Source organism: Enhydra lutris, unplaced genomic scaffold (genome assembly GCF_002288905.1).
Source record: "Enhydra lutris kenyoni isolate GAN:26980312 unplaced genomic scaffold, ASM228890v2 scaffoldscaffold5, whole genome shotgun sequence".
NCBI classification, from domain to species: domain Eukaryota; kingdom Metazoa; phylum Chordata; class Mammalia; order Carnivora; family Mustelidae; genus Enhydra; species Enhydra lutris.
Window position 1 is genome coordinate 13,252,277 of NW_019154089.1, and position 22,738 is coordinate 13,275,014.

General features: G+C 56.1%; 1 protein-coding gene across 3 annotated transcripts; it reads right to left on the reverse strand.

Annotated features, from left to right (window-relative positions):
• Positions 1 to 5,991: 5,991 nt before the first annotated feature.
• Positions 5,992 to 21,098, reverse strand: LOC111140794 (regulator of G protein signaling 14). 3 transcript variants are annotated; one of them, XM_022492970.1, is made up of 15 exons: positions 20,805 to 21,098; positions 13,889 to 13,910; positions 13,535 to 13,713; positions 13,089 to 13,181; positions 12,862 to 13,005; positions 12,313 to 12,456; positions 12,084 to 12,195; positions 11,657 to 11,769; positions 11,003 to 11,206; positions 9,213 to 9,286; positions 8,844 to 8,970; positions 8,680 to 8,761; positions 8,527 to 8,573; positions 8,333 to 8,447; positions 5,992 to 8,060 (listed from the first exon to the last, which is right to left on the reverse strand). In XM_022492970.1, the coding sequence occupies exons 1-15, from the start codon at positions 20,847 to 20,849 to the stop codon at positions 7,858 to 7,860; spliced, it is 1,704 nt and encodes a 567-aa protein (XP_022348678.1). In that variant the 5' UTR covers positions 20,850 to 21,098; the 3' UTR covers positions 5,992 to 7,857. The 3 variants fall into 3 exon arrangements, with proteins under 3 accessions (XP_022348678.1, XP_022348677.1, XP_022348676.1); XM_022492969.1 differs by having other exon boundaries at positions 9,213 to 9,289; XM_022492968.1 differs by having other exon boundaries at positions 9,213 to 9,289; positions 11,003 to 11,209.
• Between the last annotated feature and the right edge of the window lie 1,640 nt (positions 21,099 to 22,738).

Consider the following 22,738-nt stretch of genomic DNA (forward strand, 5'->3'; position numbering starts at 1 on the left):
AACCCACTGAGCCACCCAGGCGCCCCTGGGGTGCTTCTTTTTAATAAGGTTAAGATCTTTGATAATTTTGCCATCTACATTCCCTGGTTTCACGGAGCTTGGGGTTTAAGGAAGGACGCAGTTCTCCATCATAGGCCCTGCAAGAGACATCATTATAAAATGCTACGGGCAGTGACCACTACCAAAGGAATTTGGGGGGGTGGCCTCTGGAGCCCTGGGGAGCTGACCGGAGCTGTTTTCTGAACTCCCGCGAGCATGGAGAAGGTGACCACATCTCTGCCCCTTGGTTCACCTGAACTCCTTACACTCACGTGCTGCCTCCTCCCAGCCCGTGACAGTCTCTACGTGTCCCCCGGATACTGACTCCTGCCCTGTCTGCTCACCAACACTCTGGCCGCAGCTTCCCCTAGACCTCTCAGCCTGGAGCCTGGGGGTTGGCAGTATCTCACCCTGAGAAGTGGCACCCGGGAGGAGGAGCAGTTTTGGAGGGAAGATGCCAAGATCCGTCTGGACAGACTGTGTCTGAGGGGCCTCTGGTATGAGCAGTTGGCTCTGTGGGTCTGAAGCACACGACGTGCTCCTCACCCCAGACAGGGCTTCCCGCACGTTCCCAGCCTCAGGGAGCAGCGCATGGTCCTCTGATCTGAGCCAGAAACAGAGCAGGCTCCTTGGACTGTCCTTCTCCCCCACTTCCTTGTCTCTCCTCCATCACCCTGCGCTCCCCGTTTCCCATCAGTGGGAGCTCCCTCAGCCTTTCGCCGCCTCCCGGGTCTGGTCCACCATCTCTCACTGAAGGCTCTTCCTGCTTCTGGCCTTGTGCCTCCCGATCCAGTCTCCAAACTAGCAGCCGACCAGCTTTTCAAAATGTAATTCTGACTCTGTCACCCCTCTCTTTTCAAACCTGGCCCTGCCAGTACAAAGACCAGCATCCTGTCCCAGCCTTGGTGCCCAGAGTGACTTGGCATCCCTCCTGCCTCAAGGCCTCAGGTGTAGCCTGTGAAGATGCCTCCCCCCTCCCAAGGGAGAATGTGCACATTGAATAGAGAGAAGGCCCAGGGCTGAGCCCGGAGGAGCACCCATGTTTGGGGGAGAGCAAAAAAGAAAAAAAGAAAAAAAAAAAAAAAAAAAAAGAGGGACTCCTGAGAGGAAGCCGACAGGTATGACAGGATTGGGAAGAGCAGAAAAACAGATGTCGCAGAAGCCAAGTTCACCCCTGTCTTGAGAGAGACAACCTGATCAGCCAGGTCAGATGCCACAGAGCTGTCGGGGAATGTGAGGACAGAGCAGATTTAGTGACCCAGGCGAGCTGTCCTGAGCCGGTACTGGGGGTGGGGGCAGTTTGTGAGGGCTTGTTGGGAAGGAGCAGGAGGTGGGAGCCGAGACAGCATGGCCAACGTGAGTGTGACAGACTGACAGATCGGGAATCTGGTCACGCCAATGAAAACTGTTTCCGCGGGAGCAGCAGGACTGCTGAGCTGAGTAGAGAACGATCCCAAGAACGAGAGCTTGGGCCAGGAACAGAGCGAGCTGGGGAAGTTGGCACAACCAGCTGTTTCTGTAATCCTCGGCTAAGATCCAGCGGCTCCTTTAAATACACACAGTTTGCGCCTGTACGTTTTCTGCAGGACCTAAAGTTGGAGGACCATCAGGGGAAGAAAAACTAACATGCCAGACAGTCCCTCCATGAACTGGATTTTTGGGGGGAGAACTGACTAATGACCAGTGTCATCCCACAACAGGGCTTCTCCTGTCTCCTTGAAACAATGTGTTTATTTCTCCAACCAACAGATAAGCCCCACGGTGAGTCAGCATGTGGTGGACACAGCCGTGAACATTCCACCCCGGTACACAGACGCAATGTGGGTGTGCATTGTACACGCATGGGGGCGTCCTTTATCTGTGGCCGAAGCAGCCATTCTCACCAATGGGCTGGGTGACATAACAGGAGCCGCCTCCCACCTCCCCTTAGGGACCAGAGCCATTCCTCCCCTGGCCCCCTTGACTTTGTCCTCTCTTGGAGAATCTGGACTTCCATCTGAGCTGTCTGGCACAGAGCAGGCAGGGTCCTATGGTGTTCTCCCCTCCGAGCCCCGTTTTCCAGATTGGGTGCTGCAGGCTATGTTAGATCCATGGATCCAGGGCAGGGGCTGCTGACCTGAGGATGCCCCATCCTTGTTTGGGGGATAAGTGCCCTGAGTAATGTTTAATCCTTATAGCCCAGGCATTGGTCACTCATTGATGGAGGAGGCCAAAGTCTGTGGCCAAAAGAGCTGAGCTTGCTTTGGGCTTTTCTCAGAAATCATCTTTTCCCCTGCAGCTCCCTTCCTAGTGTGGTTCCAGCTCTGTGCCTTCATGCCGGCCTCGGGGACCAGACCTAAGGGTGAGCATGGCAGTCCCATGCTCCAGGTTCCAGACCAGAAGCTCTGAGCTCTGGCTGTAGGCTTCAGGTCCTGAGCCCCATGTTCTGGGTCTGGTGCTCTAGGCCCCATACTGTAAATTCTCAGGGGCAACTCTGGGTTCCGGGCTCCAGGATCTGAGCTCCAGTTCCTGTTTCCAATTTCAGGCTTCCGATGTCCAACTGAGTAAGGGCTCTGCTTCTAGGCATTGGGCTCTAGATTCTGGGCTGCAACCTCCAATCCCAGATCCCAGACTCCATATGGGGCTCAAACTTACAACCCCGAGATCAAGAGTCTCATCCTTCACCAACTGAGCCAGATAGGTGCCCCTCCAGCATCCAGTTTTTATTTTTATTATTTTTTTAAAGATTTAATTAATTTATTTGATAGAGACACAGTGGGAGAGGGAACACAAACGGGGGGAGTGGGAGAGGGAGAAGCTGGCTCCTTGCTGAGCAGGGAACCTGATGCAGGGCTCGATGCCAGGACCCTGGGATCATGACCTGAGCCGAAGGCAGAGGCTTAAAAACCAAGCCACCCAGACGCCCCCAGAGTCCAGGTTTCAGACTTCAGGCTCTTGCCTCCAGGTTCTGGTCTGGGCTGCAGGCTCTAAGTTCCAGCGGCGTACTGTATGCTCCAGGTTTTGGGTCTGGCTTCTGGGTTCCTCCAGCCCCTCAACAATAAGGCTGGAAGATGATGGCCTACTTGGCTAGTGGGGTTATTGGTGCCCACCCCTCTTAGCTGGCTGAGACTTCATTCTGGCCACCAGCATCCTGGGCTGGCCTGGAAGTGGGATGCTGCTTCTTTGGCTTTCTGCCTCTGTTCAACCCCCAGACCAGTTCCTGGAGAGAGGAGCTAAGACAGTCACAGAGCACCCCTTTCCTAGTCGATGCAGGACTCCCAGGACACACACATGTATTCATGTTTCAACTTTTCTTGGACCTGCCACGACCACCAGGGACAGGAATGGTGCCCCCTGTTTTTTGTGAATTGGCCTAGGTGGCATCTGATTCAACATAACCAACCATGTGTGTTCCCCTCATCCGGCTTTTCTTTCCCTGCGAAAGCTGAGTGCCAGGGTCTGATCCCCCAGACACTGGAGTCACCTGACCACCAGGCCAGGCCCCCTGCAGGGTGCACCTTGTGCTCGCTCCTGGGGATAGGGATGGCTGCCCCAGGGAGCATCTGTCCATGGCTGTGTCAGCACTTCCTGCCAGGCACCAGGTAGCAGCTGGGGGCTCTGCCTGCCCCCACCCTGGAGGGGTCGCCAGAGCCAAGGTCACTGTGTGCTCTGCACTTGCCCTGTGGCCACCCCATCCCATCTGCTTGACTGTCACCATGACTGTCAAGAGGGGTGAGGGGACCAGACAGGCAGCAGGTTTCTTTCTCAGAGGCTTGGGTCCTATGGCCGTTCTCATGGCAGTCCCACCCACTCTCTCCGCCTGTGTCCTCCGCAAGATGGGGGTGCTGGGGACTGCAGAGCTGTCAGCAAATATGTGTCCTCTCCCCTCCTTCACACCGGGTGCTTGGTGGATAGGCTGACTCCCCTCCAGGCTTCCCATCTGGTGGGGTGAGGGGAAGCAGGATCCATGACTTTTCCCAACCACGCAGGAGTCCAGCTCTGTACAGTGCGGTGGCTTTGAAAAGGGCCTGGGGGTTGGCCAGCTGGTGCCTTCTGTCCGTGGGCCTGGACCCCCATCGCTGCAGTGAGGGCCCAGGACCTTGAGGGATTCTGAGTGTGCAGAGCTGGGAGGAGGGAACTAGGTCTCCCTCAGCCTAGGACAGCTTCAGGGTACATGTTGGGGAATTGAGGACAAGGGACACAGCAGCCAGCTAAAGCGGGCCAAGGTGGGTGGTGGGCTGAAAGAGTTTATTATCCTTCTCGAGAAAGGGATGGTGGGTCAGAGGGACAAAGAAGTGGCCTTGAGAAGTTCTTTGTTATTATAATTATTTTAATTGCATCATTTAAAAAGCATTAAAGCTAAAGTGAAAGTGTCCTTTGAGTACTATCCCCGGTCCTGGTCCCCTCTCTATTTTCCTGTCTGTTTGACATGTACCCTTCTAGAACATTCTCTGTTCTTTCTGTATCCTTATAAGTGTGTCTCTGTGTTTGTGGTTTATATAAAGCTATCATGTCATGCACATTGCTCTACTTTCTTTTACCGAACAATAACACATCTTGAAGAACTTTCCACAGCAAAACATGTTCTACCTAATTCTTCATCTGCTGTGTGGTATTGCAGGGCATAGACATACCACCACCTTTTTGTTATCCCACTCCCCCAGCCCCCACCCCCACCCACATTTGTCTGTTTGCCAGTTTTTGGGTCATACACAGCCCAGTAGGGATGGGGCTCCCTGTGCCTCGGAGTGAGTGATTCTCTGGTGGTACTTCTGGGATCACATGCTGTGTGTTTTTAATTTTCAGCAGAAACTCCCAAGTTGCTCCCCAGAGCAGCCATATCAATGTATCCTCACCCGAGAGGGTGCTGGCTTCCCATCAGGGTTTCCTCCCTGCTCCCTGTTGTGTGTTCCTGAGTCAGACAGCCTATGTGTTGTCTGATTGTGTCCAGCAGCACATTCCTTGCAGGATCCTGGACTTGTCACTTCCCCTCCTGTAGCCTTGCTTTCATCCCCATCAGGCTATTTTGTCATGAGGACAAAGATGAGATAAAGGATGGGACATGCCTAACTTGGGGGCCTGAGCTGATGTGAATTTTCCTCCCCCTGCAGGAGCTCCCATCTCTAGAGGCCCTTTTACCTGACCCATGACCTCCTCTGTTACGGGGCAGTCGCATCTCTTGGTCCTTTAGAGTAGTAGGCATCACTGCTACTACTGGTGGGTGAAAGGTGCGCTTGCCTCAGGATCTGCCAACTTTGGGAAAGTCCCATCTTTCACCTGGTGTCTCCACCTCTTTATGTTCGCACATGGAAAGTGTCTCTGCCCCCAAGGGAGAACCCCCAGGGCGCAGGAAGTATAAGGAGGTTCTGCAGCTGATTGGGGAAGGGACAGGGGTTTGTCTCTCCATCCTCTTCTGACCACAGACTATGATCCTGGTGCTATGCAGTCCCCTGCCCAGGACCCCCACTGCCCTGCTGTCCCTGTGTCCTTCACTGGGTCTATCTGAGGCTGCAGAATCATTTCCCACTAGGCCAAAGGGATACAGCACTGACTACGATGGACAAGGTCACTGCCATCAGGGCATGTTTATCGTGTTGTCAGCAAATAAGTGTAAAGTAAACAAGGTCACTACAGAGTGGGATGAGCACTGTGAAGGAAGGAAACAGGACAGCATGGTAGAGAACAAAGTTACGGAGAATGTCATATCTGGTATCCGTCCATTTGGGCTGCTATAACAAAAATACCAGAGACCAGGAGATGTATAAACAACAAAAATTTATTTCTCACAGTTCTAGATGCTGGAAGTCCAAGATCAGGGTGTCAGCACATCTGGTGTCTGTGACAGCCCTCTTCCAGGTTGTAGACAGCCAACTTTTTGCTCCATCCTCACAGGGTAGAAGGGGTGGAGATTCTATTTTATAAGGGCACTAACCTCACTCACGAGGGCTCCACCCTCATGACCAAGCACATCCCAAAGTCTCCACCTCCTAATACCATCACCTTGGGACTAGGATTTCAACATGTGGATTTGGGGGGTGCTGGTGGACACAAGCATTTAGACCACAGCATCTGTGACTGGGGAAGGCTCCGCTGAGGTGTTCAGGCTGAATGATGAAGTAGGACTTTTGCGGTTGCTGGTCCTAGAAAACCTACTCAGAGCCACAGGCACATGCACGCAAAAAGAATGTGTTGCCTTTCCTAAACGAGGATATCTAGGGTGGGTGACTTCAAGCCTGGGTGAATTTAGGTGTTCAGGTAGCTTTGGTCAGGAATCTCCTTCTATCTCTCAGTCCCGCTGTCCTGTGTTGGCTTCACTGACATGCAGGTTCTCTCCCTGCATAATCTACTCAAAGCCCCGGGAGATGGTAGATGACCATGACTGAGGTCAGAGAATTGTCCCTGCACCAAACTCTGATTGGCCAGGCCTGCGTCATGAGCCCACCTCCACCCCCAGCAGCTAAGGGTTCTGGTCAACCCAGCCAAGCAAAATGGGTAGAGGGAGCAAAAGGCTGAAGGCCCCCAAGAAAAGCTTGGGTTCAACTTCTGGAGAAAGGCATGATGGGCCAGCAAACCCAACTGATCTGTCTCAGGAATTTCAAGGAAGAGGTGCTATGATGGAGGGCGCCAATTCCTGGCAGAGGGGACAGCAAGCACAAAGAACTGGAGTGGGGAAGAGATCTTGACCACCTCAGGGTCAGGAGGGCCCCTCACTCCTCAGGTGTCCCCTCGAGGTCCTCATGTCCCCTGGTTTCCTCTAGCTCAGCAGCACCAGGCCTGAGTCTGGCTTCTCTGCCCATACACTGGGCCCTCCTTCTGGGAGGTCCTCCCTGCTCCCCCTCAATGTGTGGGCTGCCTAGAGACAGGGATGACCACCCAGCCAAAGCAGACAAGAAGCAAAACCTGCCCCCAGTGCAACAACCAGTATTTCCACAAGGCCCTTAAGATGTGTCCAAAGGAGCCCACAGCCATGTCTGCAGACACTCGAGCCCCACTAGAAGCAGAGGACGACATCCAGATGCTGTACTCTGCTCAGATCCAGAGACTGAGGAACAGCATGGTGACAGGGGGCACAGGCACGGCTCCCCCGAAGGGTCTTCCCCTCCTTCCCCTTCCTCCGTCCCTCCTGTCTCTGTCTTATCTCTCATATTCACACCTCAATACTCTGTGCAGTCAGGAAGAGAAGTTCTGACAACAGGAAGTCAGGGGGCACATCCTAAGGTCCCCAAGGGCTTCCTGGCACTAACCTTGGTGACAGAGGCAGTGCAGTTTCGGGGGGGGGGGTACCCAGGGTAGACAGGCACACAAGGAACACACTTCATGGGAGAATAATAATTACTATTATAATAACAATATCATACATCCAGGACAAACCCAGCTGCCCCAGGCCAACTTCAAAATCTGTACGTACAGCAGCGCCTGTGTGAGTAGTGAGGAGCTGCCCACCTGCACCCCCAGGACTTATTCATACCAGGTCCCTGCCGAGGGGCCAGCCCTTCGTCCTGCTCCCTACTGAGGCTCTGCCCTGGGTGGGGAGGCTCGCACTCCAACGCTGCCCCTCTGTGCTGGGCCTGCCTGTACTGGGGAGGCTAGCCCCACCTCCCCTCAGTGGCCTGGCAGCAAGGGTTGAGGGAGTGAAGCGATGAGGGACCGAGTGGTGGCAGCTGTGGGGTGTGGCTCCTCTGAGCCCGCTCTCCACTGCCTTCCAGCTCTTCCTGCGGGCCTGCCCGTGGCAGGAAGGGGCCAAGGACACTCATGGCACAGACAGAGCATGCAGAGCGGGCCCACAGCATGCTTGGCCCGCCAGGTGCCGTGCAGCTGACCTGGACTGCTGGGCGGGTGTCAGAGGGCCGCGTGGGCTGTGGAGTCCGAGGGGTCCCCCTTGGGCTGGACCTCTGATACAGTCTGTGGTGGGGCCTCCTGGGAATGGGGCCCTTGGGTTGGCAGCTGCAGAAATTCTGGAAGCACCAGGTCCTCTTTGCGCAGAAGGCCCCTCTGGTCATGGGCCCCACTGCTCTGCACTCGATTCAGCAGCTCCACCAAGCCTGGGGCGGAGGGCGGCGGCGCATAGAGTCAAGAGGCCCATTGGTGCAGACCTGCCTATGCTAGCCCACCACCATCCCGCTGCCCTTCCTATGACCACAGCCTCCCCAACCCCCACCCATCCTTCAGCCACTCTGTTCCCCTAGCCCCAGTGGACACTCTTCCAGCCCCAAAGACATGCAGGGCCCTGCCTCAGTTTAAGCCTCTCAGATACCACCCACCTTCGATGGTCCCCAGTGCTTCTAGTCCCTAGCTCCCACCATCCCCAAAGTACCTTCAATGTCACAGGTCTGCCGCTTCCCAGGGATACTACTGGGCGCCTCAGCCAGCGAGTTGAGGGACAGTGGAGGGGGATGGGTGGCCTTGTTCTGGGCTCTAGGCTGGCCACCCTGTAAGAACGTGGAGTCAGAGCCACAACTGGGAGGGGAGGCACGGTGGGTAGAGGGGGGAGCCCTTTCCCTCTCTCACCTGGCTGCAGCGCTGGGCTACGTCTCCAGCTCCGGAAATCTTCACACCTATGACAGAGAGCACCACTGTTAGTGTTTGCCTCCCACCCGGCCCCCTTTCCTTCTGGGCCCAAGCCATCTCCAGGGACCAAGCCCCAGAGCCTTGCTTCTCTACCTGGGTGAGTGTCCAAAACCAGTCTCTGGGCCGCCACCGAGCTCACGAGCTTCCCCAGATCCAGCGGCTGCTTCTCACCTGGCTGTGGGGACAGGTCAGCAGCCCGCAAGCCAGGCAGCCCGCTCCTGGCCGCCCCTGACCCGCCCCGCTGTCCCCCGGCTCACCAGGCACACCGCCACCTGTTGCGGGCTCAGGCCGTGCTTCGCCAGAATGGGCTGCAGCGCCTCCTGCAGCCGCTTGGTGGGCTTGGCGGAGACCCGCACCACGCGCTCCAGAGCCACCAACTCGACCCTGCACGGGACCCTCGCGCTGCGGCAGGGCGGAGAGCGGGCACCGCCTCTCCCCCCAAACCACCAGGGACAGGTCTAAGAGGGGGCGGAGCCTGAACTGGGGGTTGGGATTAGTTGGGGGTGGGCCCTTAGTTCCGGTGACACAGTTAGCCTGAGGCGCTAGGACAGGAGAGGGAGAACCTGAACTGGGACCCAAACAAGGGTTGGGACCCAGGCCCCAAGCCTGGGAGGAGGGGCACTCACTCAAAGGTGATCCTGTTCTCCAGACGCACTTCCTGGTCCGCCAGCACCGCGCAGTCCTGGTCCAGGACCAGGGCCTTCTGCAGATGCCGGAGGGAGGTCTCAGAGTCCCTCTCTCCCCAGCCCCAACCATCCCCAGGGTCCGAGGGAACCACCTCACTTCCTCCCATGGCGCCCACTGGGGTCCCCTGAGGGTCAGAGGCAAGGGCCAATGGGCTGGTGAGGTGTAGAGATGTAGATGGAGTAAACCACCTGGCCAGATTGGGATCCTAATACGGCCAAGGCCAGGGAGAAGGGGACAAGAAGGTTGGACAGCTTCGGAAACGAAGTGGAGTTACAGGAAGCATGGAAGTGGGGTAAGCACAGAATGGCAATGAGGCTGCTTGGGTAAGGAGCAGGCCTAGGTCCTGGATCATGGGGCCGCCTCTTCCCAGGCCAGGCCAGGCCAGGCTCTGCCTCCTGGACAGCTGCCCCCTTGTCTCTCAGGCATGTGAAACCCAGCCAGACCAGCTGGATGCATTTCCTTCCTCACCACCCAACTTTGATCAGCTACCCAGGCCTTGTCCCCTTTTTGACATTTGTCTACTTCTCTTCATCCCCACCTACCAAAGACACTTCCTGTCTCCTCACTGCAACAAGCCCTCTTCCCCCAAGACTGCGGTGAGGCCAGAAGAACGTAGTGTCTGCACAGTGCTGGGCACATAGTAGGTACATAAACAGTAGGTGTTGTGACTACTGCCCCTCTAGTCCCCACTGTCTGCACTAGCCCAGGGCACGGAGGGAGCCTCTTCCAGGGATAGGTCCCTGCTATGCTGCAGGGACAGGCGGAGTGTGGGTGGGGAGTTATATTTAGCAGTCGTGAATGCCCATCTGGGCTTCAGAGGCTGCTCGGGTGGCCTGAGTGGGCAGAGCTCCTCCCACGGCTGCCCTCCCAGTCCCACTCTCCAGGCCCTGGAACTTGCCCTGCACTTCTTACCCACATCCAGGACTTCACTTAAGCTGCTCTATCTGCCTAGAATATCCTCTCCTGACAGCTCCACCGGCAAACTTCTCCCCGTCCTCATTCTCCCCTCATCAACAGCTGCCTCTTCCATGAAGCCTTCCTGGCAGCACCCAGAAAAGCCTGCCTTTCCCCAGAAATTCTCTGAAGCTTCAGCTTCTCTTTCCTGATCACATCCTGCCAGGCTCACCTCCATCCTGTGGACCTGGAGGACAGAGCTCAGGCCCGGGTCCCTCTGCCTACCCACCTGGTAGGGCCTTAGGTCCTGCCTGGGTGAAGGAAATCCTGCAGGGTCTCTCTGGAAGGCAGCATTCTTTCTTTAGATCCCCCTTATGGGATGGTTTAATCCAAAGTGAGTTTTTCCTTAGACTCCTCTTTAAAACTTAACGCTCATTTGCAGCTCAAGAAAAGTTTTTCATGGGCTCAGTGCATTCGAGTGCCCCTAATGGCCATTTCAAGGATGGCCAGTAGGAACTCTGGGAGTCATGGGGGGAAACCCAGTTCTGGCCATGCTTCTCCCCGCAGTGAAGATGATGAAGCTGGAAGCTGGGAGGGGAGTAAGGATGGGACTCTCATGGGGTGGGGTGGAGGCCCGAGTTTGAGGAGTTGGTGCTAGGCTGCTTTGGAGTTGGGCATAGGGGGAGGGGCAGGGTTGTTTTGGGGACTGGTATTAGGAAGGGGGTGAGGATAGGAATGGAACTGGGGTTGAGGTCCTAGCTGAACAGAGATAGGAATGGGGTTGGGGTCAGGATCAGGAGGAGAGAGAGAGCTGGGGACCAGACCAGATTCACACCTGCTCATTGCCGACCAGGTAGACCTTGATGTCAGGTAGAGAGAGGCCTCGTTTCTCACAGATGCCCGCCAGCATGGCACGGATGGTGAGGCCAGGTCGTGCCAGGGCCAAGGATGCTGTGCCATCAGGCAGGTACACGCAGCAGTACTTCCCTGGCCGGCTCTCACTCTCACCTTCTGTGCTCCCAAGGCTCTTCCGGTGGCTCTGCTTCCGGGCAGAAGCAGAGGGAAGGTCATGTATACACATTCAGGGACATGCAGGGAGGTACACAGACAGGTAAGGTCACTGGGGCACACACACGCATGCACAGGCCTAAGGGCATACTTCTAGGCAGGCAAAGGCACTCCGCCTACAACAACATAGATATGCTCACCCAGATGTAGTGGCACCTAGAGACAGGTCCTCCCACTGACCCACATACACCTGCTGGGGACACCTGGGCACCCACACGTGCACACACACGAGGAGAATGTACACCCATGGCACGCAGGGGCCCAAGGCAGTGAGGACAGGAAGAAAGTAAGGAGTATGAGGGGTTAGCAGCAGGAGATGGAATTGGGGACGAGGACTGTGACTGTGAGTGATGGCGGCCCCCCAAAGGTGCATGAGTAGCAGTTTTAGCCCAGGCCTCATCTCCCCCAGAAGTCCGCTCACCTCAGATTTGCTGTTGACAAAGGCAAGGAAACCAAGGTCCAGACTGGCAGAGGAGTTGAGGGAGCCCTGGGACTCTCTGCGTAAGGCCGAGTTTGGGGCTCCGCCTGCCAGTTCTAGGGGAGAGGGAGCAGTGAGCGAAACAGCCCCTGCTCCCTACACCCCCTTCTCCACAACCAGGGGGACCCCGCTGGAGCCCTCCTGCAGGGGTCTAACGCGTCTTGGGACCATGGAAGTGTTGCTACTGAGGGGGCTTCCCAAACTTCTGCTCTAATCTAGAAACCAAATCAGCGGGGAAACATGGTGGTCATTGAGACCTCTATTTCGGTTTTCACAGATTTACAGACTGAGACAAGTAGGAGGAAGTGGGGATTCTCAAAGCTTGCCCAAACTCCCACCCCGACTTTTCTCTGGGGCCTCCAACCCTCACCCCTGCGGAAAGACTTGCGGAGGGGGCGGCCCCCAGAGCCCTCAGTAGCCGGCAGGTGCCCCAACTCCTCCACGCCCAGCGGCAGCGACTTCCCGGGCTTCAGCTTCGGCTTCTGCGGGTACAGGAAAGGCGCTGGCACCGGGCTGGGTTCCAGCCCGCGTGCAGACTAGGGGCACACCCCTACAGATCGGCACCCGGCCCCCTGCTGCCCACAGCCTCCCGTCCGCACCTTCCTCGTGGAGTCAGGGCTGCCCGGGCTGGAGGAGCCAGGTTCCCGCAGGGGGCGTCCCTCGGCCTCCGCCAGGAGACACTCGCGGTATAGCGGGGACTTGACGAAGCGCGCGTAGCTGTCAAACTTCATCAGGTTGAAGATCTGCGGGACCCGCGCCGGGGCGGGGAGCCGGAGAGGGCGCTCGGCTCGCCATCAGCTTACCTGACTCTGCCCTCAGGGCTGGCTGGATCCCCAACCTAGCTGGCAAGACCCTAGCCCCTCCCACCCAACTCCTTGGTCCAGCCCCGCCCCCTTGGCTCCGCCTCGACCTCAGCTATGCTCCGCCTCTAGCCCCTGTTCGCTGCAGCCTCTGGTACCGCCCTCTGACCCACGACCTGACACTGTATTTTACTTTGGCGCTGGCATCATAATTTGCCCTTTTCCGTACCCCACTCCACCCACATCCCACCCGCTACAATCGGCCCCCGCCCCTGGATCTGGCTCCGCCTCTTGCACTTTCTTCCAAGGCCACACCCCCTAATCCCAAGAGACCCATGAACAGCTCACCTGGAGCTGCTGCGCGCGGAACATATCCGGTCGGGGTTCTGCCAGCACCTCCTCGCCTAGCCAGGCCTGCCGGTCTATGTTCACTGGGCTCAGCGCCTGGCTGGACAGGAATTCCTGGTAGATATGGCGGGCTTCCTGAGCAAGCTGTTGCAGGAGGGACAGAGAAGTTCAGGGACATGGCCCAGGCTCTGGTCCCACCACTCTGTTCCATCCCCCCTTTCCCCCACCTGCTGGGTGTCGCTGGCTGGGATCTGCTGGAAGCGCTCGCAGGCCTTCCAGAAAGTTACATTCTCAGCGCTGAACTCCTTTTTCAGGAACTCCTAGCACAGAGAAGGAGAAGGAAGTTAGGGACACAGAGACCCGGCCAGGGGGTGCAGTCAAAGAGCCTGGGATAGAGGTAGGGCCAAGAGGCCAAGTCAGGCAGGTAGGGTCAGGCAGACAGATGAGGCCAGGCTGGAAAGCACAGAGAGAAAATGAGAGGCAGACAAGGAAAGTTCCCTGCTGAGAGAACAGGAAGAAGATGCCAAAGAAAGGCTCAAGGAGGCAGCTGACAGAGGAATCCCGCTCTGAAGCTCCATCCATGTCCTCTCCCATGCCCGCTGCCCAACCCCCTCCCCCCACACACTATAGTGACCACTGCCATCTGCCCTCCCAATCCCACCCCAAGGCTTACAGTGAAATAAGCCAGCCCCAGCGGGTCCTGCAGCAGCCGCTCGAAGGACAGGCCCCAGCTGGCCACAGGCTGCTCCTCGGTGGGGAAGGGGCTGCTGGGGCCACTAGGGAGGCTGTGGATACTGAGGGAGCTTCCTCGGCCCTCGCCCTGGCCCTGAGGCCCCGCCGTGCTGCTCAGCTCTGTAGGTGGATGGACAAGTGGTGGTGAACCCTGTGGCCTTTCCCAGCCCCTGACCCAACCCCATCTGCAGATATTTTCCCTGGAAAGATAGCAGGTGACAGGGGTGTCCCCACCCTGTTTCCACATACCCTCCCCCACCCCAGGCAAGCCTCCTCTATACCCTCTGTCACTTACCTCCATCTGAGACAGCCAGAACCTACAAGAGACCCAAGGTAGGCAGTTAGAGCACAGCTCAGGGTGGACTCAAGGGACAGTTTTGGGTTCAGGCCCCAGGACTGGAGCTGTGTTCTCCTCTCCTTGGAGGACCATGCTGGGCATTCCCAGCCTGGTCACTGCTTACTCTGCACTTTGCTCAGGTTCTTCCTGGCTCCCCTTCCATCATGTGCCGACCACTGTGGGCTGGGAAGTATGCCAGCTTACTTTCCATTTGCCCCTGGTTCCCTCCTCCCGAAGCACCTGCTGGCTAAGCCCAGGTGTGCAGCATGGTGCTATCAGCAGAGACTCTGGATCTTGTCTCTGCCATTTACTAGCTGTGTGACTCGTTATTTGTTTGTCTTCCTCTGCAAATAGGGGATAATTATAATAACAGTAACTTACTTCCTCGGACTATTGTGAGGATCAGATCAGTTTAAGACATTTCTAGCAGCTGAAACAGTGGCCAGCATGTGGTAAGTGCTGTATCAGTGTTTGCTGGTGTCTCTATAGCCAGTGATCTCTTTGTTGCAACTGTGTCCTCTTGGAGAGGGAGAGACCGAGAGAACCTGCCCTGCCCCCCCCAACCTTAGGCTGGTGCCAGGATGCTATTTTATAGTTGAGAACAGTCATTCTCAGACTCTCGTGTTCATTGAAATGAGTGGTAGGAGCCCAGTTCCAGAGATTCAGACTCAATAGGTCCAGATGGGTCCGGAGACTCTCCATCTCTAACAGGCTCTCAGGCAATGCTGATGCGCTGGTCCATAGACCACTGTGAATAGCATTGCTGTAGAGATCAACTCCATCCTCCCCCTCCCCCACGCACAGCTCCGACTTCTCTGGGAATCCCAACCATTAGTGAAATAGAAAAAAACCCTCTTTTCAAAATGACTCTTGCAGTGGTTTCCCTTGGTCTTCCTACCTTCCTAGCAGCTCCTCCAGCTTCCTCTTCATCTCCTACCCACGCAAGGTGGCCTCTACCCCTCCCTGACTCTGTCCTGGGCCCTTTCCCCCTCCCACATCTCTCCAATTTCAAATCCACATAGCCAACTTCCTGCTACCATCTCTGCCCAGATGTCCCACAAGCCCTTCCAACTCAGCCAGTCCCAAAGGGAGCCACCGCTGCCACCACCAAAGCAGGACATGGAACAGTTTCCCTACATCCTTCCTGTCTTTCATCCCACTACCTGGGTTCAGTCATCCCCAATTCCTTCCCCTCTCTCGGATCCTATATTCTCACTAAGCCTGTCATGGTGGTTCCTCCCATCTGTCCCTTTGTTACATCCCCGCTGGAAACAGGTCTGCAAACATGTCTCCCAGCCCTCCTAGCTAGAATCTCCCTCCTTGTTCCCCACGCTCCCCTAGGAACCTCAGGTCCCACATCTGTGGGCCAGAGCTGGCCTGGAAATATGTAGGACATTATTAATATCTTGGGCCTCATTTTTTTTTAAGTGGACTTACCTGATTGAGCCACCCAGGAGGCCCAAGACTTTTTTTTTTTTTTCATTGTAAGTTTAAAGGTGTTTCCCACATTTAAAAACCAGGAGTTTCACTTAAACTCCTGTGATGCCTCAGCTAGCCGGAGCTTCTTCCCAGCATGACAACCTTGGCTGGCCCTGAGCAGCAACTAGCTTACCTGGAAGGGGCTCACGTTCTCTTTAGAGGTCTCTGGGGCCAGTTTTATGCATTTATGTTACTTATGGAAACAGGTGCTGTCCCAGACTGCCTGAGTCCCCATTTGTGCTGTGTGATCTTGGACAAGGCACTACACCTCTCTGTGCCTCAATTTCTTTCTCTATAGAAATAGGGCAAATGCTTCCCCTGACTTCAAAGGGCTGCTGTGACTAAATAAGTTAAATATATAGATAAGGAACCCAGAACATGATCCGGCATGATCCGGCGTGAAGGTCACTCTCATTGCTGTTGCTGCATTAGTATCGGTGTCTGACCCTGCTCCACTTTCGAGTTTGCTAGCTCTGTTGTAGAGGAAAGAACACAGGTGTTGGGGTCTGCCAGACCCAGAGACAAATCCCAGCTCTGCCCTTTTCCATTTCATACCCTCTGGCTCTTCCTTGAGCCTCATCTCCCACTGGGAGTGTGGAGGTAAGAGTTTGCTGAAGAGGAAAGAAAGTTCTCACAGAATGTGGCTGGGCATGGAGCCTACCCGCAGGTGCCCCACTCCCACCACTGGCACCCTTGCCCCCCTGGCTCTGCATCCCCCCATCTGATGGCTTCTTTCCTTCTTCCGAGTCAGCTCCAGTGGCTGGCTGCCAGAGAAAGTCCCAACTCCTGGGGTGCACGAGAATTGAAGCTCAGGGTCCCTTCCAGCCTGCTCCTTCTGTTCCTGGCAGCTCTGCTCCTGCCACACCTGCCTATCTTGCCTGCTCTGCATCTTTGCTAACCTTAGGGCTGCTGACACCATCCTCTGCCCCAGGCTCTGGGAACCATCCTGCCTCCCCCTCCATGGTGGCCACCTGGTCCTCTGCTCCCCACCCCACACTGGCCTCTCTCCCACCTGCCCTGTATCCCTGCCCTCAGCCTCTCCTTAGCTCAGAGTCCCCATGGCTGCTGGGGCAAGCCTGGAGCCACGGGCAGGGCACAGGAGCTTGCAGCCCAAGCCAGCCCACACTCCTGTTTTCTTTCATTCTTGACATTATGTTGACTTGACTGTCCGTGTCTTTAGGCTGGCTCCCAGGTCGTGGGGGCGGCCGAGCTCCCTGCCCTGGGGGGTGGAGCTGTTGCTGGGTCACAGCTGAAGCTCAGCCTGGGCCTGATGATGAATCCCATCAGGCCCCCCCCATTTCCCTCCCCCTTACTCCACCCTACATTTTATCAAACTTTTCTAGGTTCCCCACACCCCTTCACATTCCTGTTTCCTGCTTTTGCTGCTTTTTCTTGCAGGGTATCTGCTCCCACTCCCCTCACTGAACTTATTGCTCTCCAATCTCCACTCATTGACCTCAGTCCCCTCCAAAGACCAGTTGCCCTGAACCCTCCTGCCCACCACACTTGTGCCCACCCATGTCTAGGCCTCTCTGTCCTCCTAGTTTTGTAGCTCCCTGAGGGTAACCCTGGTTTGTACAGGGACCCAACCTGCACTCCCTACCATGAAGCACCCTCCTGGCTCTGGTGTTAATGTGCAGCCATCAGGGTCCCTGCCCTCCCATGAGGTCCTGGCACCCTCTTTACCAGGGATCCGCTGAACGCCCCATCTCTGTGGCCTGCAGTTCACCTCTGCCTGTCCCTCTGGCCCCCCTGGTTGTTGATCCATAGAGTTGGGGCCGAGGTGGGGTAGGGACAGAGATCCGGACGTGGGAGGGAGTGAGGATTGAGTCCAATTTCAGTTCCACCATTCGAGGGCAAGTAACTTCCTCTCCTGGGCCTCAGTTTCCCCCCTGGGTAGAACAGGGCTCAGCATTCCCAATTTCTTGGGACTGTGAGGAAGAGTGAGTGGGCATGCGGCAAGCACGCAGCCGTCAGGGGCTCCGATGACCTCATGCCGTCACAGCTGACCTCATGCTGACGCCTCTGCCCAGGGTTCCCGCCTGCCCAGTCTCCCAGGCCTGGGGAAGTTATGCTGAGCAGGGCCGGCCTTGCACCACCCGGGCTTGCTTGAGGAGAAGTGGTGAGTGAATGGGAGAAAAGGGGAAGAAAGGATGAGGAAGGGTGTGGTGGAAGGTGACTCCCCTGACCATGGTCAGGCCTCAGTGTGCCATACTTTCTTCTTAGGCCCTGGAAGGGTCACTGGTGTCCAAGGATACCAAGACGAGAGTGGGGTGGTCCAGCACTGCTGAGCTCCAGGTGAGTGACAGGCTCTCTCTGACAGTATACACCCTTGTTCTTGCTCTCTCCTCAGATCTTTATCCTGTGTGGCAGGTGTTATTAGCCCCACTTTACAGATGAGAAAACTTAGACCCAAAGAAGTCACACAGTAGGGAAGTGGCTGAGCTGAAGTTAAAAGCCAGGTGTGCTCAGCTGGAGCCTGAGATCTTTCCCTCCACTAAGCTGCCTCCCTGGGCCGACAGGAGATGTACAAGGGGAGCTGGGAGGCCCAGGGCCTCAGCTCTTCAGACACAGGTGAGCAAAGTCAATGAGGGCTAAAGGGCCCAGGGGGTCCTCTTGAACTCTGGCCTCTGAAGAGGTCAGGCCTCAAAGGGAGGGCCAATTGACTTAGCATCTTCTGTGCTGGACACCCTGTACCATCATCTCATTTCACCCTAGTTTGGGGAAACTGAGGTCCCCAGATCCTCTCTGGGTATATGCGCAGAGAACCCCTTCAGCCTGAGCCAACCCTGAGGAGCTGACCCCAAGCCCCGAGCTGGATGCCAAGAAAGCAGGCAGAGCTCCAGGAGGCTCTGCCTTGTGGGTCTCTCCAGGTGGGTCTCTCCTGCCTGAGAGTGGCAGGATATGATAACCACCTTTCTCCAGGCTTGAGGCCCAGCTTCCCCTCAGGCCACGTCCCTCCACACACACCCTGTGTCTCCCTGCATCCAGACCCTTCCCCATGCCATCCTCTCTTCCATATGGTGTAGCCTTTCAAGAACTTCATCCCACAATGCACAAAATGTTCCGACAAGTCAGGTCTCCCTTCCCAGGTCACCCTCAAGCTTTCTCTACCCCGGGCTCGTGGCTCTTACCCAAATCTGAATAGTATTCTGATATTTGTCTCCGTGCCTTTTGTGCCTTGCCAGACTGGGAGCTGCTTGAGGAGAGGGGCCAGGGCAATGGGTTTGGGTCTCCAGTGCCTGGGACAGGGCCAGGACAGAGCAGACCCACACAGGAGCTGTTGACTGAATGACCGCATGAACAAATGAAGTGGCAGCAGGGTTTGGGTGGAGATGTCCCTGGGAGGGGGCTGGGAGCCTCTCTAAGTGACAGGTTTCATTGCAACTGCCTGACAAGCTGAGTGGAAGAAAGACGAGGCTGACAAATGAAGCTGCCTCAGCAGGGAATGATGGCAGCCGTGGGTGGGGGTGGTGGCAGGGGGAGGTGGGGGAGGACGGAGCCAGGCAGTTCTGGGAGGTGGGGGAGCAATGGCATTGAGTCAGAGAGGCCGAGCTCAGATACAGGCCCTTCTACTTGCTGGCTGCCTTCAGCATGTCTGCTCCTCTGAGCCTCCCTCTGGGGGTAACCCATAGAAGGAGCCCGCCACCAGCTCCAGGGGTGCCTCTGTGTGCTGCCCCTGTGTGCACCCCTGCCTGTCTGCCCCTCCCCATGTCAGCTGAGCATGGTTTCAGAAAGCTGACCGATGACCCACAAGCAGCTGAGCTGTGACCCTCAGGGTTTCAAGAGGTGACATGGAGAGTTCAGAACAGACCCAGGAAGAGCTAAGATAACCTGTGTGTGAAGTTTGCTTCTGGGAATCAGGGAATCTGTGAGCTTGCCAAGGCTGGGAGCAGAACTTGGGCACCCTCCCTTCTCTAAAGGACTTTGGGGTAGAGAAACCACGGGCTGACATGGGAGGGGCAGAGGCTGGGTCTGTCTCCAGGTACCCTCAGTCGCCTCCCAGTTCTGGGCACTGCTCAGAAGCACCAACCCAGCTGCCCTCTGGGGTGGGCGTGAGAGTGGACATGATCCTCCTTGGCCAGCACACCTGAGTATGGTGCTTCTGGGGCTGGAGTGCAAGGACCTTAGGTTCTTGACCTTTCAAAGTTAGGTTGATAGTAAAGACAGTGAGGTGGGGCACTGGGCCAGGTAGGTGGGGTTTGCTTCTTTCCCACCTAACTAGCCTGGGGCTGGGCAATAGATAATGGAAGAAGGAGAGGTGGAGTAGGGTCTCGGTAATTAGGAGGTAGGAGTGTGAGTACAACCTCAGTTTCTGAATGAAGGAGGGGATCCTTGAAGAGGGGCTGAGCAGGAAAGAAAGCATCGGGCTGACATTTACGGAGCCCCCGCAGTGGGTCAAGGGCCTCATATTCATCATTCTACTTAATCATCTCAACAAGCCTTTGAGAACTGCTCCAATTTCCTCGTTTTACAGGTAAAGAAACTGAGGGTCAAAGAGGACCCCTAGTAAGGGACAATGGAGCCAAGACTGGAACCCGGTTCTTTCTAGATCCATTGGTTTTGTTCCATAGTCCTAAGCTGGGGCTAGGTTGGAGGTTAAGACACTGGCTGGCCTTCCTGGGGTTGCGAGGAGGGGCTGGGGCTCTGCCAAGTGGGCTGGTATCCCAGGGAGAGAAGAAAGGCCCAGCACAGTCTGCCCCATCAGCTGAATGCATAAAGAAGCTGGACTGTCCGAGCACAGCTATGATTTACAGGTGAAGCAGCCAGGGAGAGGGTTTAGGGGGCGGGGCAGCAGCAGTAGCCAGGGCGTCCGAGCACCCAGCTACTCCCACCCTTCCTGGTAGCCCAGGATAGAAAAGACAAGCTGCACCAAGCTGGCCCGGCCTGGCTGAGCCATCCCAGGCTGCCCGAAGACTACTTGTTCTGGTAGGAAGCCTCTGGAGCAGGTCCAGCTAAAGGGCAGTGACCCACCGAGGGTTCCCCTTACCTAACCTTGGACATCAGGACATGGGGTGAGGGGACAGGACATGAGGCTAAGTCAGATGTGGGGGTCTGGGCCCTTATGGGGGTAGGCAGGGGTCAAAGGGCATGCCAGGTCTCCCTGCCCCCGATGGGGCCAAAGTGTCCGGAGAGGGAGCAGTGGGGACCAGAAGCCTATACCCACTGTACTCTGCTCTCCTCTCCAAGGTTGCCCCAGATCCCCAGCAGGGCCCTCTAGAAGGTCCTAGGATGAGAGTCCCAGGTCCCATTGCCTGCTCCTGTTTTTATCCAACTTCTCCCGCCCGTGAGCAGCATGCAGGCTCTTGCCCAGTCCTGCCTGGTGTGCCTCCTGGGCTCCACCCTGGGTGTGCCCAACCCTTCCCCATGGGCCTGGCCTGGAGCCCACACTCACCATGCGCCCGTTGGGGACACCCAGGTGCTTGGGCTTCCCTGGCATGCCGCCGCTCTTCACGGGTCCCTGCTGTGAGGAGAGCCCACCATGGGGACTGTGGGCAGCCCCGGCCAGAGCTTGCACGGTGGCAGGCAGGCAACAGAGAGAGCCCGGCTCCGCTCCTGCGGGCCCTCACATCCTGAAACACCAGCTCACTACCTCTTTTCTCTGCCACAGGAAGTGTCTCTATAGAAACCGAACCACAGAAAGAAGCAAGGTCTAAGAGAGCGAATGCCTCTTCCTACACACACACACACACACACGCACGCACGCACACACGCACATTCACAGGCACACACACATGCCACCAGTGCACCCTTGGCAGTGCCCCACACTGTCACCAGTACATCACAGAGACCTCTGTGCGCCTAGGAAGGAGCTCGGCCTGGTCTGGCCCAGTCCAGGGAGCTCCAAGTTCAAGTCCGGGCACACAGAAGTGTGTGCTCACACACTTAGTCACCTTTTTGCACCCTGGTGGGGGCTCACGTCACCATGTGAACATGCGCACTGAGTATGCACACATGTACTTTACTCAACATATACTTAGCTCCCACCTGCTGTGTGTGTGCTGTGCATGGGCACACCCAGTGTCCCCCCAGGCACTTGTGCTCATGCGGAGTGACTACCTCTACCCCCAGGCACCACCCAGGTATGTGCCCAAGTGTACAGACAGATGGACACCTTGCGTGCACGGTCATGTACACACAGACCATTCAGGCATGTGTGTCATAAACACAGAGGCTCGCCCTTCATTAAAAACCCCTTTATAAAAATAAAAAAGAAACCCCTGTATATGTATATCTAGTGCCCTGGACAGGGGCATGTGGCAGGCACAACTGCCCATAGACATGCAAGTCCTCAGCCCTCCCGGTGACACGTGCATCAGTGGCTTCCATGTGTGACGCCTATGTGTTCATTCTCACTCAAACAAAAATCCCACCTTGGTGTAGCACCATCAGCTGAAGAGTGACACCCTGCCCTCCCAGCCCCGGCCCAAGGCCAGCTGAACTCTGGGCCCTTAGCCAGAGTCCTTAGTTGGCCTCTGTCTTACACAGACATGCACCCACCAAAAGAGCTTGCATTTTACCTTGTGTATGGGCTTAGCACCCTCAAGTCACCCACCACTCTGGTCTGGGCCCCTCTTCGGTTTTCTACCCTCTATCCTACTGTCCCCTTCTAGGGCTGTGACTTGAACCTTTCGGTGGTATAACTGGCTGACTTTTCACTACAAGTTCATGTCCTCTTCCTCTGGGTACATGGTTAAACTTTAATTTCCCAGGCTCACTTGCAGTCAGGTGTGGCCTTGTGACTAGTCCCACCAAGTAAATATGAATGAAATAATGGGTGCTATTTCTGGACCAAGATCTTTATGTAATATGTACCCACCACATGGTCTTGTTCATCTTTAGCTGGCTGGATGAAGGAGATTAAGGGATTGTGGGGCCATAGGAGGAAGGAGACAGGGTCTTTGTATTAGGGCACAAAGGGAACCCACCCATCAACCAGGAACACTAGTTTTGCACTGTTACGTGAGTGAGGCATAATCTTTGAGCTGTTGTACACATTCAAGTCTGTTTGTGATAGCAGCTAGTGTTCCCCTCTTCACCTGGCCTGACTTATCCCTTCCCAGACACCTTGCTCCAGGCTCCCCAGATAGAGGGATTCAGTCAGACTTGGTATGTGTATTGGGGGCTGCTTCTGGGCCTGGAGCATTGTCTTAATAAGGTGCATGACAATGGCAATGTGCTTGGGGGTGGTTTATGGGGTGTGTGATGTCAGTGGGAACTGCCCATCTATCTGCTGTGCCCTGATTCTGGGCCTCGGTTTCATGGAGGGTTTCACCATTTACAGGGTCTTTTCCCCATATGACTTCATTTGATCCTTATACCCTTTTT

Excerpts from the sequence above, each read along its gene's own strand:
- LOC111140794 (XM_022492968.1), bottom strand. The coding sequence starts at position 20,849 with ATGCCAGGGAAGCCCAAGCACCTGGGTGTCCCCAACGGGCGCATG. Across the intron at positions 13,006-13,088 it reads CAGCCAGCGACACCCAGCAG|CTTGCTCAGGAAGCCCGCCA; the intron begins GTGGGGGAAAGG and ends CTCCTGCAACAG. Across the intron at positions 12,196-12,312 it reads GCCCTGACTCCACGAGGAAG|AAGCCGAAGCTGAAGCCCGG; the intron begins GTGCGGACGGGA and ends CTGTACCCGCAG.